General features: G+C 34.1%; 2 protein-coding genes across 2 annotated transcripts; both read left to right on the top strand.

The window, feature by feature from the left end:
• Positions 1–1,078: 1,078 nt before the first annotated feature.
• Positions 1,079–2,029, top strand: LOC130863355 (olfactory receptor 1165). The gene has a single exon (XM_057753309.1). The coding sequence runs from the start codon at positions 1,079–1,081 to the stop codon at positions 2,027–2,029; it is 951 nt and encodes a 316-aa protein (XP_057609292.1).
• A 3,824-nt stretch (positions 2,030–5,853) lies between these two features.
• Positions 5,854–6,834, top strand: LOC130870052 (olfactory receptor 1165-like). Its single transcript, XM_057762627.1, has one exon. It carries the CDS (start codon positions 5,854–5,856, stop codon positions 6,832–6,834), a length of 981 nt encoding a protein of 326 aa, XP_057618610.1.
• Positions 6,835–12,363: the final 5,529 nt, after the last annotated feature.

Here is a 12,363-nt window from a genome sequence, read left to right as displayed (position 1 = left end):
TAAGTTACGTAGTTCAATTAAACTATAAAATGATGTAATAGAAAAGTTTGGTTTTCTCTTCCATTCATGATGCTCAATTGTATTTATATAATTTCCAACTTTCCTCCCTGAATCAACCCTCAGGTATGATCATATAAACACTTAATTCTTTAACTCTTTATGGATAACTAAAGAATAAACAAAAACAAAACAAAGAAACACAAAATAAACAAAGAAACGGAAACACACAAAAAGCTTAATCCTTATTAACAAATCACATATGTTTTATTTTCTCTGTTTACATAAAAAAGGATTTTAGTTTCTTTAATATGAGAGAATTTTTTTCTTCCCCAAATGTTTACTTGTGTTTTGTGCCTAGGAAATAGGTGTTGGTTTTCTGTTTGACGGGGTATGCACTACACTTGGCCAAACAAGTTTAATTCCATGTTTAAAAAATTTATTTGCTGCTGCTGAGATCCTTGAATTTTCTAACCTATCAGAAGATGGAACCTAAATTCAACAACAATGTTATCAATATACTTTAAAGACCACTTAAAATTATAAAATGTATATGATTTAAAAATAGGTAACAATGTAACATCCATAGAATGGATAAAAACAGTGCTGTGGAGATATGACACATGGCTTGACCGATCAAATCTAGTAACTTTATCATTGCATTTGAATATATGTGATAAAAGCATTATGTCTGAAGGATTCTTCTGACATGATTGTATGACTAAAAAATCCTGTTTAATGTTTTTTGTCTTTGATGTGTGCTTTGGGTCTTAAAATTTTACTTTAATAGATAACATTGTAAGACTTTATGTATATAAAATTTATAGATATAATTTTATCAGATATTTCTTTTTAAATTCTAGATTTAAAAAAATCCTATATGACTGAAGTTCGATATCAATGAAAATAATCAGAAATCAATGCAAGAAAGATTCAAACTGAAGTAAAATTATCATGAATTAGAATGGACAACCTCCTGTTTTCAATGGGCCTCAGCTAAAATTCTACCAAATCACAGTTTTCCAGTTTGCTGCTTTAAATTATGTTTTTTTTGTCATTCTATTTTCCTCAATAAAGGACCATGATGCTTGATATGGGAAACCAGAGTTCTGTGACTACGTTCATCCTTCTGGGCTTTTCAGAGTACCCGCATCTACATGCACTTCTTTTCCTGCTGTTTTTTATCATCTACTCAGTTACTCTGATAGGAAACCTGGGCATTATTGTGGTCAGAAGGATCAATACCAAGCTTCACACTCCCATGTACTTTTTTCTCAGTCATCTTTCATTTTTGGATGTTTGTTATTCCAGTGTCTTCACACCTAAACTGTTAGAAATCTTGATTGTGGAAGACAGGACTATCTCTTTCAAAGGATGCATGACACAATTTTTTTTCATTTGTGCATTTGTGATCACAGAGATGTTCATGTTAGCAGTGATGGCCTATGACAGGTTTGTGGCTGTTTGTAACCCCTTACTCTACACAGTTGTAATGTCTCCTAAGCTCTGTGCTCTCCTTGTAGCTGGGACATATACATGGGGTGTGTTCTGTTCCTCAATGATCACTTACTCTCTTTTACAGCTTTCGTACTGTGGACCTAACATCATCAACCACTTTGGCTGTGAGTACTCAGCCATCCTCTCTTTGTCCTGTTCTGACCCCACCTTCAGTCAAGTGGTGTGTTTAATAATTTCTATATTCAATGAGACTTGTAGCCTCCTCATCATCCTGGCCTCTTATGTCTTCATAGTTGTCACAATCATCAAGATGCCTTCAAAGGGTGGTCTCCAAAAAGCTTTCTCTACTTGCTCCTCTCACCTGACTGCCATCAGCATCTTCCATGGGATCATTCTCCTTCTCTACTGTGTGCCCAACTCCAAAAACTCATGGCTCGTGGTCAAAGTGGCCACTGTGCTTTTCACTGTTATGATCCCCATGCTGAACCCCCTCATCTACAGCCTTAGGAACAAGGATGTGAAGGGGACAGTCAGTAGACTCTTCAGCTTAAAATTGCATTCTCATGCAAAATAATTCACGCATGAACTCTACTTTTTTATAGAAGAATATTTTTTACTTACAAGTTACTATATTTTAGTGAAAATTGAAATTATGCTATGTTTATTCCAATTATTTAACTTTGTGTTAAATATACAATGCTTTTCACCTTGCTAATAACATATTTCCTTGCACAAACATGTAAAGTTTCTTTATCAAACATTTTTTTAAATTTTCTATTCTGAATTCTGTGAAAGTTAGGTTGAGAAAGGGAAATTACCGAGTCAACTTCTTCAAGGTATATTATACTTTGTTTTAAATAGATAAATAATGCATACAAAATGATAATTGCTTCTATATTACTCAAACTGAAGTTGTGATAACTATTTGTGAATTAGTAGCTTTGATAAAAATTATTTTAATTCCATTTTAATGTTGTATTAAAGTAAAATCTTGTTTCACAACACTAACATATTGTCTTAATTTAAACTAGTGTTCATTGAAAACATTAGCTAAGTATACCACTTGCTCTGAGTGTCCACATGTTATTCTAAGATCAAGAAAATGTATTGTGACATTGCCAATATAAAAAAATTATCTATTCATACTGTATATATATATACACATATATGTATGTATATATGTGAATTATTGATAGAACCATCAAAAATAATAGGTGATTATTCTATCTTATGAATATTAAAAGTACAAATCCTATTTTTTTAAATTTTTTAAAAATTTTTTTCTTTTTTGTTTCAAATGATATTTTGTTATGCATTAATTCTACATAAAATTTAGAAGATCAGGTTCTATGATTCATTTTACTTGTGAAATATATGAAATGACCAAGCTGTTCTCTGTGCTATTACAAACAGAATAGCCACCTGCACCTTGAAGGGAGGAATTTGATGAAAGTAAGTTGTTAAGGACTGTGAACTCCAAAATCTCTTACTCTTTATACATTGTCTCATTTAAATATCTTTGTTAATTCACATCTACTGTAGGAAGAAGCTTTTCATATTGATGTTGAATGAGGAACTGATCTGTGGGTTAAAAATATGTCCTTAATAATCATATTATGCCATGTTCTCATTGAGTATCATTGGACATATCAATCACATTTCAAGATATATCCCATGTACAGAAGTAGTTGGTCAACACAAAACATATTCCTTCTTTATTTCGGATCTTTGTTCTTGTTCTCCTATCACTGTTTATTAAAACATGTTTAACCTGTACAAGTTCTCTGCATTTAATTATGCTTAGTTACAAGTGTCTAGGGATTATCTCTTTCTTTTAGATTTTTTCAGGATTTCGAATATAAATTTTTACAATTTTTTGTCACTTTCTCTTAGAATGTTTATTATTAAACTCTTAAAAATTTAAACATCTGTAATCTGCTATAGATCAATTTTAAAAGGTTATTAATAAATGGTAATTATTTGATATTTTGTTATTTAATATGAAGAATGATGACTCACACTGTTGACCAGTACTCAGTAGACCAGGTTAGCCTCAAACTCACGGAGATCCATCTGCCTCTGCCTTCTGAGTACTGGGATTAAATGCATGCGCCACCACATCCCGACTTAATATAGGTTTTATGGAGGTATGAGCACATATAAAAAGAAGCAAATTTTCATGTTAATTAAAGTGAGAGACAGACCTGGATTGAGACCCTGAATTGACCCTGGCATGCATAATAGATATAATATCACAACTTACACTTTTGTCAACATAAATATGAGATATGATTCATTTTCTCTAAGACATTATTTAGAAACCTTACCTATGGATATGTGTTGAAAGTTTGCCCACAGTGTTTCTGTTATGAAAATGGAAACTAAGAGCACATTTTGAAGTTTATTGTGAGGATTTTCACATGGTGTTCAGCACATACAATCTGTTTCCAGCCCACATGCAATAGTTTGAATGTAATTGGCCCACATAATCTCATAGGGAGAGCCACTATTAGGAGGTTTTGTTGCAGTTGGTATGACTCTGTTGGAGGAAGTGTGTCACCGTGGTGAAGGCTTTGAGGATTCCTATGCTTGGAACACTGCCCAGTGAGCCAGTCGACTTCCAGTTACATACAAAATATAGGACTCTCAACTACTCCAGCGCCGTGTCTGCATGCACTGTGCATTGCTCCCTGTCATGATGGCAATGGACTAAACTTCTGAAAATGTCAACCACCTCAAATAAATGTTTTATTTATAAGAGTTTCCATAGTCATTGTGTCTCTTCACAGCAATACAAACCTTAAGTAAGACACCACATTAAAATATATGACAATATAGACTGGGTGGTTGTGGTACTTGTTTTAAATCCAGCAGAACAGACAAATCTTCATGAGTGAGTTGGAGGCCTGTCTGGTCTATAGACTGAATTTCGGGATAGCCAGGGCTACACAGAGAAACCTTGTCTTGAAAGAAAAACAAATATGACATTGTAAACAATATCAAGTGAAATATTGAAACAATTTACAAGAGGCATTTAAAATTAGAAATTTTGAACCAAAATCTAATTCTATAGTTACATCATTCTCACGCTCCCTCTCCTTTGTCCAATTTCTCCTGGGTGCCTCCTAATCCATTGCAAACTCAATGTCTATTATTCTTCAGTTACAATTATGTATATATAATTATGCATATAATTATATATATATATATATATATTCAAGTTATAAATATAAGCTGCTAAGATCATTTAGTATTGTTCAATCTTATTTAGAACTGACCTCTTGGGATTGGCTAAACTATCAGGGAGTATGTCCCTGGAGATGACTGATTCTTCTCTCAGTAACCATTAATTGTCAGTAACTTGTCCTCTAGGAGTGTAGCCTTGTGAGAATTCCCTCATCTTAGTAGGCATAAAAAATAGTGTTTTATTTTAGATCATGTTGAAATTTCATGGTTGCAGATCCTCTGTCATATATAAAAGACTTGTCCTAACAACTGACTTATTGTCCTGGTTCTCTGCCTCTTACAAATTTCTGTCCCCTCTTATATGATGTGCTTTTACCAGCTGTTCTCAACCTGTGGATCACAACCCCTTTGGGGGTTGCTTATCAGATATCCTGCATATCAGTTACTTACATTACTATCTGCAACAGTAGCAAAATTGCAGTTTTGAAGAAGTAAATAAATAATTTTATAGTTGAGGTCACCACAGCAGGAGGAACTATTAAAAAGTTACATCATTAGGAAGGCTGAGAACCACAGACTTAGAATTAGTTATAAGGGCTGCAGATGTGTTAAATAAGATAAGACACCCTGTGGTCAGTTAATGTCTGTGTTCTGATCTGTTGTGGTTTTCTATAATTATCTCCATCTGCTGCAAAACAAGCTTCTTTGATGAAGGTATGAACTATGCTTTTCAGTGAAAATAAGGATAAGTATTAGAAAGCAATTAGAAATTATACTGACTCAGTGAATTAGTATTAGTAGCTTCTTTTCTAAGGTCCATGGCCTCACCAGCCAGAGCAACCAGGATAGGTTTGCAATACCAGACATGATTTCTCTACTATTGCTCGAGATGTAAGTACAATTTCATGGCTTGCTGTGACTTTTTTTTTAGTATTTGTGACATTATTTCACGTTTTAGTATATCTTGATATTTTTAAGTAAATAATTTATAAGGCTTTATAATGATTGAATTGTTATTTACAGAGAAGGGACATGAGTCATTCAGTGAGAAACACATGACATGTTCAAATAGAAAGTGGGCCGTGATTGAGATAAAACATGTCAAAGAGAAGTCATTGATACAGATTTGATACATGAAATTCCAGCGGTTCATTTTGGAAGCGTGCCTGCCATCCATAATACCCACTCCTCTGCTGCAGACAGCTGCTCAGGATGAACTCTGTGGTTTCTTCCAGCAGAAGCCAGAGGTGGAATGAGAGAAATGGAAGCATGGTGTCTTCTTTTATTCTCTTGGCCTTTTCAGAATTCCCGTACCTCCAGGTGCCTCTCTTCCTGGGATTCTTGATCATGTACACAGTCACTGTGTTGAAAAACCTTGGTATGATATTTGTCATCAGGATTAATCCCAAACTCCACACTCCTATGTACTTTTTTCTCAGCCACTTATCCTTTGTTGATTTTTGCTACACTTCTGTAATTGCACCTCAGCTGTTAGGCCTCTTGCTTGTAGAAGACAAGACTATCTCCTTTGAAGGGTGCATGGCACAGTATTTTCTTGGGTGTACATTTGTGATTACAGAGATGTTCATGCTGGCAGTGATGGCCTATGACAGGTTTGAGGCTGTTTGTAACCCCCTGCTCTACACTGTTGCTATGTCTCGCCAGCTCTGTTCTCTCCTAGTAGTCGTTACCTACATATGGGCTGTCGTCTTCTCCTCAACCCTCACATATGTCCTTTTGCAGCTATCTTACTGTGGACCTAATGTCATCAATCACTTCTGCTGTGAGTCCTCTGCCCTCCTTTCTGTGTCCTGTTCGGACACCTCCTTCAGCCAAATGGCTTGTCTAGTCATTTCCATGTTTAATGAGGCTTGTTGCCTCCTGATCATCATCACCTCCTATGTTTTCATAGTTGTTACCGTCATCAAAATTCCCACGAAGGGGGCCCTCCGAAAAGCCTTCTCTACCTGTGCCTCCCACCTCACAGCTATCGGTGTCTGTCACGGAATTGTTCTTCTACTATATTGTGTGCTCAAATCTAAAAGCTCACTATTTCTCGTGAAAGTAGCCACAGTTTTCCACAGCATGGTCATCCCTATGCTGAATCCCCTCATCTACAGCCTCAGAAACAAAGACGTTAAAGAGACTGTGAGGAGGTTAGTCTACCTAAAATGTGTTTTTCATTCCTTATAACCAAACATGTTTTTAATGATTTTAATAAACATACTTTATATATTTTATTGATAATTTGTAGCTATTTCTATCAAGAAAAGAATATTTATTGAGGAGCTAAATTGTGCATATAATTTTGTACACCTATAATGAATAAATCTAAGTATGATTTAGGAAGTAAAGAAAGGAAATTATCATTATGGTCTTCTCAGAATTTAATATAATAATGTGGAGTTTTAAAATCTTTTCAAAAATCATATTTTTAATAACTAACTGACTTTCCTAATATATATCAGTACTGAGATGTCCAGACAGGAACACAAAATACCTAAATGAACAAAAAATGTATTTAATTCTAATCAGACAACTCTAATATAGATAAATTTACCAAATAGATATAATAATATACACATATGTATTACTTTCATAGTGTATACTATGATATACTTCAATTTATTCCAGTTTTATAAATTAAACACTTTCTCTGCTGTATGAGAAAATAGTGATAGGATTTAAAGTATATTCTTATCTTGCAGTTTGTCCTTTGTAATAGTGTAATCATTCCATGGCTATTGTTTATTGTTATTCATGTGATACCTGAATGAAATTATTTTAGGTTCATTTTCTTTGGAAAGAATCATATTGATGTAATTATTTTATCTATGTTCTACCATAACTATCTAACATAACAGCAAGTATATCGATATTGATGAAATTCATACATCTGATGCAGACGTTAACTATTTATTTGAAAAAGAGCAATTGTTTAACAATTGTTAGTTATAAATTGTAGTTACTTACATGCTATAGACCATCCATTTGCACCTGTGACTTTACTGAATAACTGAAACTGAATTTTACAGAATTACTTGAAACGAGAGTTTCAAGTCTAGGTTCCTAAACTAGTAAATTTTAGTGTTTCGGCCTGTGTGCATGAAGACATCCATAGAACATTAGACTCTTCACCTGGTTGTAAACAGAATCAGACTTGAGGAATCTAACTCACCTCATGTCACAGACTGCATTTCACCTGCTAACATTTTAGAACTCAGAAGACATTGGAAGTCTAAGCCCCAAATCTATAGAGAAATCTAGTAATTTTTTTGAACAAAAAGTTTTGTTCACAAGGTAATTGGAGTAGCAGGGTGTCATGCTTAGTCAAGGTGTTGACAACATATTTCAGGTGCTAAACTCCATAGCCATTGTGCTAAGACAATTTGAATTGTTGCCCTCATTGTTATACTGCATATTGTAGATGTTTAAATGAAATGCAAAATGAAACTTTCATTCTCCTGAAATTTAAGAATTTCAGGATAAATAAGGTGGAAAATACAAATGAAGTGTAATTGGAATATGAACTTATAGACTAGCAAAACGGCTCCTGAAAGACTGGAAACAAAGACAGAAATGTTGAAATATCCTTTTCACTTATTTTTTAAAATATTTATTTATTATGGATACAATATTCTGTCTGTGTGTATGACTGCAGGCCAGAAGAGGGCACCAGACCTCATTACAGATGGTTGTGAGCCACCATGTGGTTGCTGGGAATTGAACTCAGGACCTTTGGAAGAGCAGGCAATGCTCTTAACCTCTGAGCCATCTCTCCAGCCCTCCTTTTCACTTTTGTAGATTGACTTTATAATGGTCATAACATGAAATTATGAAGGAAGAGGAAGAAAGTGACAGATAGTGGTGAGAAGTAGGAAAGTGAAGACACCAACAGTGAAGAAGGAAAGCAATTAAAGTCCAACCTAAAACTGACAGTTAGACAGATTCTGTGACTATATTATAATCTCATAAAATCCTAACTACTAAAGAACAATAGAATATGAAATCTTAGGATTATTCACAAAGTCCCAATAATTAATGCTCCAAAGTTCTTGGTTTAACTAATTCCAGATAACTATGTGGCCATTTTCACAAAATTATCACTCTGATTTTACTTGCAAGTTACTTGTTTGCATAGTATATTTGTTGTTGCAACAACTAATGTTTAATTCAGACCTGGTTCAAAAAAGCTTATTAGATGATTAATGAAGAGGTATCAATAAGTCTCTCTCGTAAACATTGCTGCAGTTTCTTGTATTTAGTGATTCAGAAATGTATCAGAATAATTTATAAGTAAAATAAAAGAAAATTTCATATTGATTTAACACATTGTCCATAAATACATAGTCATATGCTTTACTAATCAACCACGCAAACAAAACCTCTTAGTGGATGAGCATTGAGTTTCTGGTTCTCTAGTAAACTTCAGACAGATTCTAGGGTGGTAGTGATTTGAAGTTATTATGGTCAGTTCATTAACTGCATATTATCAGTTACAGAAAAGGTAATCTTCATTTTGACTTCATTGAATCTGGACCTACATGAAATTACCAAGAATAGAGAATCTAGCTCTTAGTGAGGACTCTTGTTTAGGAAGGTAAATGTTATGATATTTTTTATTTCTGACTGGTATAATGATGTTTATGTAAAGAGAAAGCAAAAAATATTAAATGTCTTCAAATTTTTGAAAGCATAAACTAAAATACAGTATGTAGGTTCTTTGAAACTCATTAAACACTTAACAATAAATATATCAGAATATAAAATTGACAAAAATTGTGAATACAGACATTCTTAAATATGGAATTGCCTGTGATAGTATTATACTATGTTTGAAGGGAGACTTTAGATGTGAGTATAGGATTTTAATTTTCAAGTGTATAGAAGTAACATTGCTAATAAAAGCAACAGCACATACAAAAAATCAATAATTCTATGATTTTAGAACTTGCCAACTATATTGATAGTTATATTGAGTCTTGAAGAAAGATGATGTAAGTAGTCTTAGTTAAATTTTATACTAACAGTTATACAAAATCAAAAGTCTTCTGCATGAAAAATGTAAATAAAAATCAGAACACTTACAATAATGAAATATATAGTACCTATTTAGGTTTGTGAGTATTATACCTTAAGCACATGATTGCTCTGTTTCTGAAGATGTGTATTGTAGGGTAGTTGGAAGTTGACTGGGATGGATTTCATTCTTAGAACAAGCCATGGTTCTTCTATCAGAAATGATGCTGACTAGGAGACGCTGTGACTGATCTAATGGGAGCTCACCAAGGCCAGCTCTACTGGGCCTGAACGAGCATGTGATGAAACCGGACTCTCTGAATGTGGCTGACAATGAGGGCTGACTGAGAAGCCAATGATCATGGCACTTGGTTTTAATTCTACTGCATGTACTGGCTTTTGGGAGCCTAGTCTGTTTGGATGCTCACCTTCCTAGACCTGGATGGAGAGGGGAGGGACTTGGACTTCCCACAGGGCAGGGTACTGCACCCTGACTTCTCTTAGAACTGGAAGGGGGGGAGGGAAATGGAAGGAGGAGAGGAGGAGGAAAATTTAATAAATAAATAAATTAATTAAAAAGTATAAAAGAATGTTTTTCTGTGTTTCCTAAATTGATGCTCAATTTTGTTAAAAAAAAATACTTGAATAATAAAGGCACTGGAATGTTTAAGTAACAGAATTGTGAAATAAATTCACATATTTCCTGTCTTCGAAGTTTCAAACATTCATTATAATTTCATTGAGAAAATACAATTTGTTTTAATGACAATAATTGAAAACTTGCAACTATGTAAAAAAAGATATGAGTTATATTTCATATCATACTCAAATATACACTTGAATATATGAGTGTATACACAAAATGCATAAAATATTAGCATAAGTAATAGAGTGTTTTAAAAATTTGGGTGCACATTTTTGATAAAATGCAAAATAACAGACTATTAAACAATGAAAAGATCAATTTATATTAAAATTTGGGGTAATGTTTTATTATTTGAAAAAGCTTGCCATGAAAAAAATGAAGAGGAAATGTAGGGAGATTTCTTGGTTGTTAAAATGTTTGTTGTGCAAACATTAGTTTCTCTCTAAACCTATCAAGAAAGAACTCAGAAACAGTGGAGGGAAACAAATGATTTTGTAATTTTTATTAATGAAAATGATTATGCATAATATGTGATATGATTACATCATATTTATTCTGTTTATAATTGTGCTTTGTGACATACGAGCAGCAAGTTCACACTTATACAATATTTTATATTATATATTATATATTGCACAATACACACATATCCTGTGGTGTAGATAAACATTCACAGGGATTGTACTTTGAAAACTTCCTCATAATAGCTGTGTTAATGTGCCTTTTGAGTTGGACTGAAGACATGTAATTGCATGTCCATGTAATTATTCTAATCATCTTATTGAGATTCAGAGCAGGACTGTAGCTTGCTTAATAAAGAATGGGTTCCCATCATGTATACGTTTCCATAAGAGTTCTGATTTTTTTCTATTTCTATGAAGAATGGTTTGGGATTTTTGACTGGGACTCTATTAAATCTCTAACTAATATATGAGTTGACTCAAAAGTCTGTTAGCTTATAGAGGCTCTGAGGCTAATGTTGGTCCCCATGTACAAATATGATAGTGATGATGCTCATACAATGCCACTTTGAGTTTCTGATTGTCCCTCTGAGAGACTAATTATGTAGATTGTTATAATATTATTTTAAGATGTATTACATTTATTTAATGTTCCACAGCATAAACAAATGCAAAGATGTGATGCATTCTTTTATGTTGCATTTGTTTAACTCTGTGAAGCTTTGCTACTTTGCCTGCCTAAAACACCTGATGGGCTAATGAAAAGCTGAATGGACATTTGTGAGGCAGGAGAAAGGACAGGTGGGGCTGGCAGGCAGAGAGGATGAACAGAAGGAGGAATCTGGGCGGAGGGAAAGAAAGAGCAAAGAAGACTAAGGAGTGAGCAAAGAAGGGGACAGGCACCCAGCCAGCAGTGGAGTGAGAGCGAAAGTAAGAGGACAGAGTAAGAACAGGAAAAAGCCCAGAGGCAAAACGTAGATGAGATCATTTAAATAGAGAAAAGCTGCCTAGATACAAGCCAAGTTAATGCTGGCCTCCATGTTTGATTGATCTGAGAGCTGGGTGGTAGGTCCCCCAAAATAATAAAGAGAAAAAATAACCAACAACATTTTGACATTCCAGCATGGGGCTACAATAAAAGAAATTCAACATTTTGGTATTCCAACGTGGGGCTAGATTAGAAGAAACTCCAACAACAGTAGGTCCCACAGTGATGCAACAATACCATGACATAAAAAAAGTTAAACTCAGCTGGGCGGTGGTGGTGCACGCCTTTAATCCCAGCACTCGGGAGGCAGAGGCAGGCCGATCTCTGTGAGTTCGAGGCCAGCCTGGTCTACAAGAGCTAGTTCCAGGACAGGAACCAAAAAGCTACGGAGAAACCCTGTCTCGAAAAATCCAAAAAAAAAAAAAAAAAAAAAGTTAAACTCATGTCCTGTTAATTGTTGATGTCAGCAATACTTACCAATGATTTTTTTACATACTAAAAATGCTATTTTAATAGGTAGGAACATATATGTTTAGGATTGAATGCATTTTATTCATAATTCCTGTCACCAGACCTGCAAATCATTAATATAATATTAAGCATAATTC

The sequence above is a fragment of the Chionomys nivalis genome, chromosome 2, assembly GCF_950005125.1.
Source record: "Chionomys nivalis chromosome 2, mChiNiv1.1, whole genome shotgun sequence".
Classification (NCBI taxonomy): domain Eukaryota; kingdom Metazoa; phylum Chordata; class Mammalia; order Rodentia; family Cricetidae; genus Chionomys; species Chionomys nivalis.
This window is presented reverse-complemented; position numbering and strand designations above follow the sequence as displayed.

What these genes read in the sequence shown, in the direction of transcription:
- LOC130863355 (XM_057753309.1), top strand. Translation starts at nt 1,079, where the DNA reads ATGATGCTTGATATGGGAAACCAGAGTTCTGTGACTACGTTCATCCTT.
- LOC130870052 (XM_057762627.1), top strand. Translation starts at nt 5,854, where the DNA reads ATGAACTCTGTGGTTTCTTCCAGCAGAAGCCAGAGGTGGAATGAGAGA.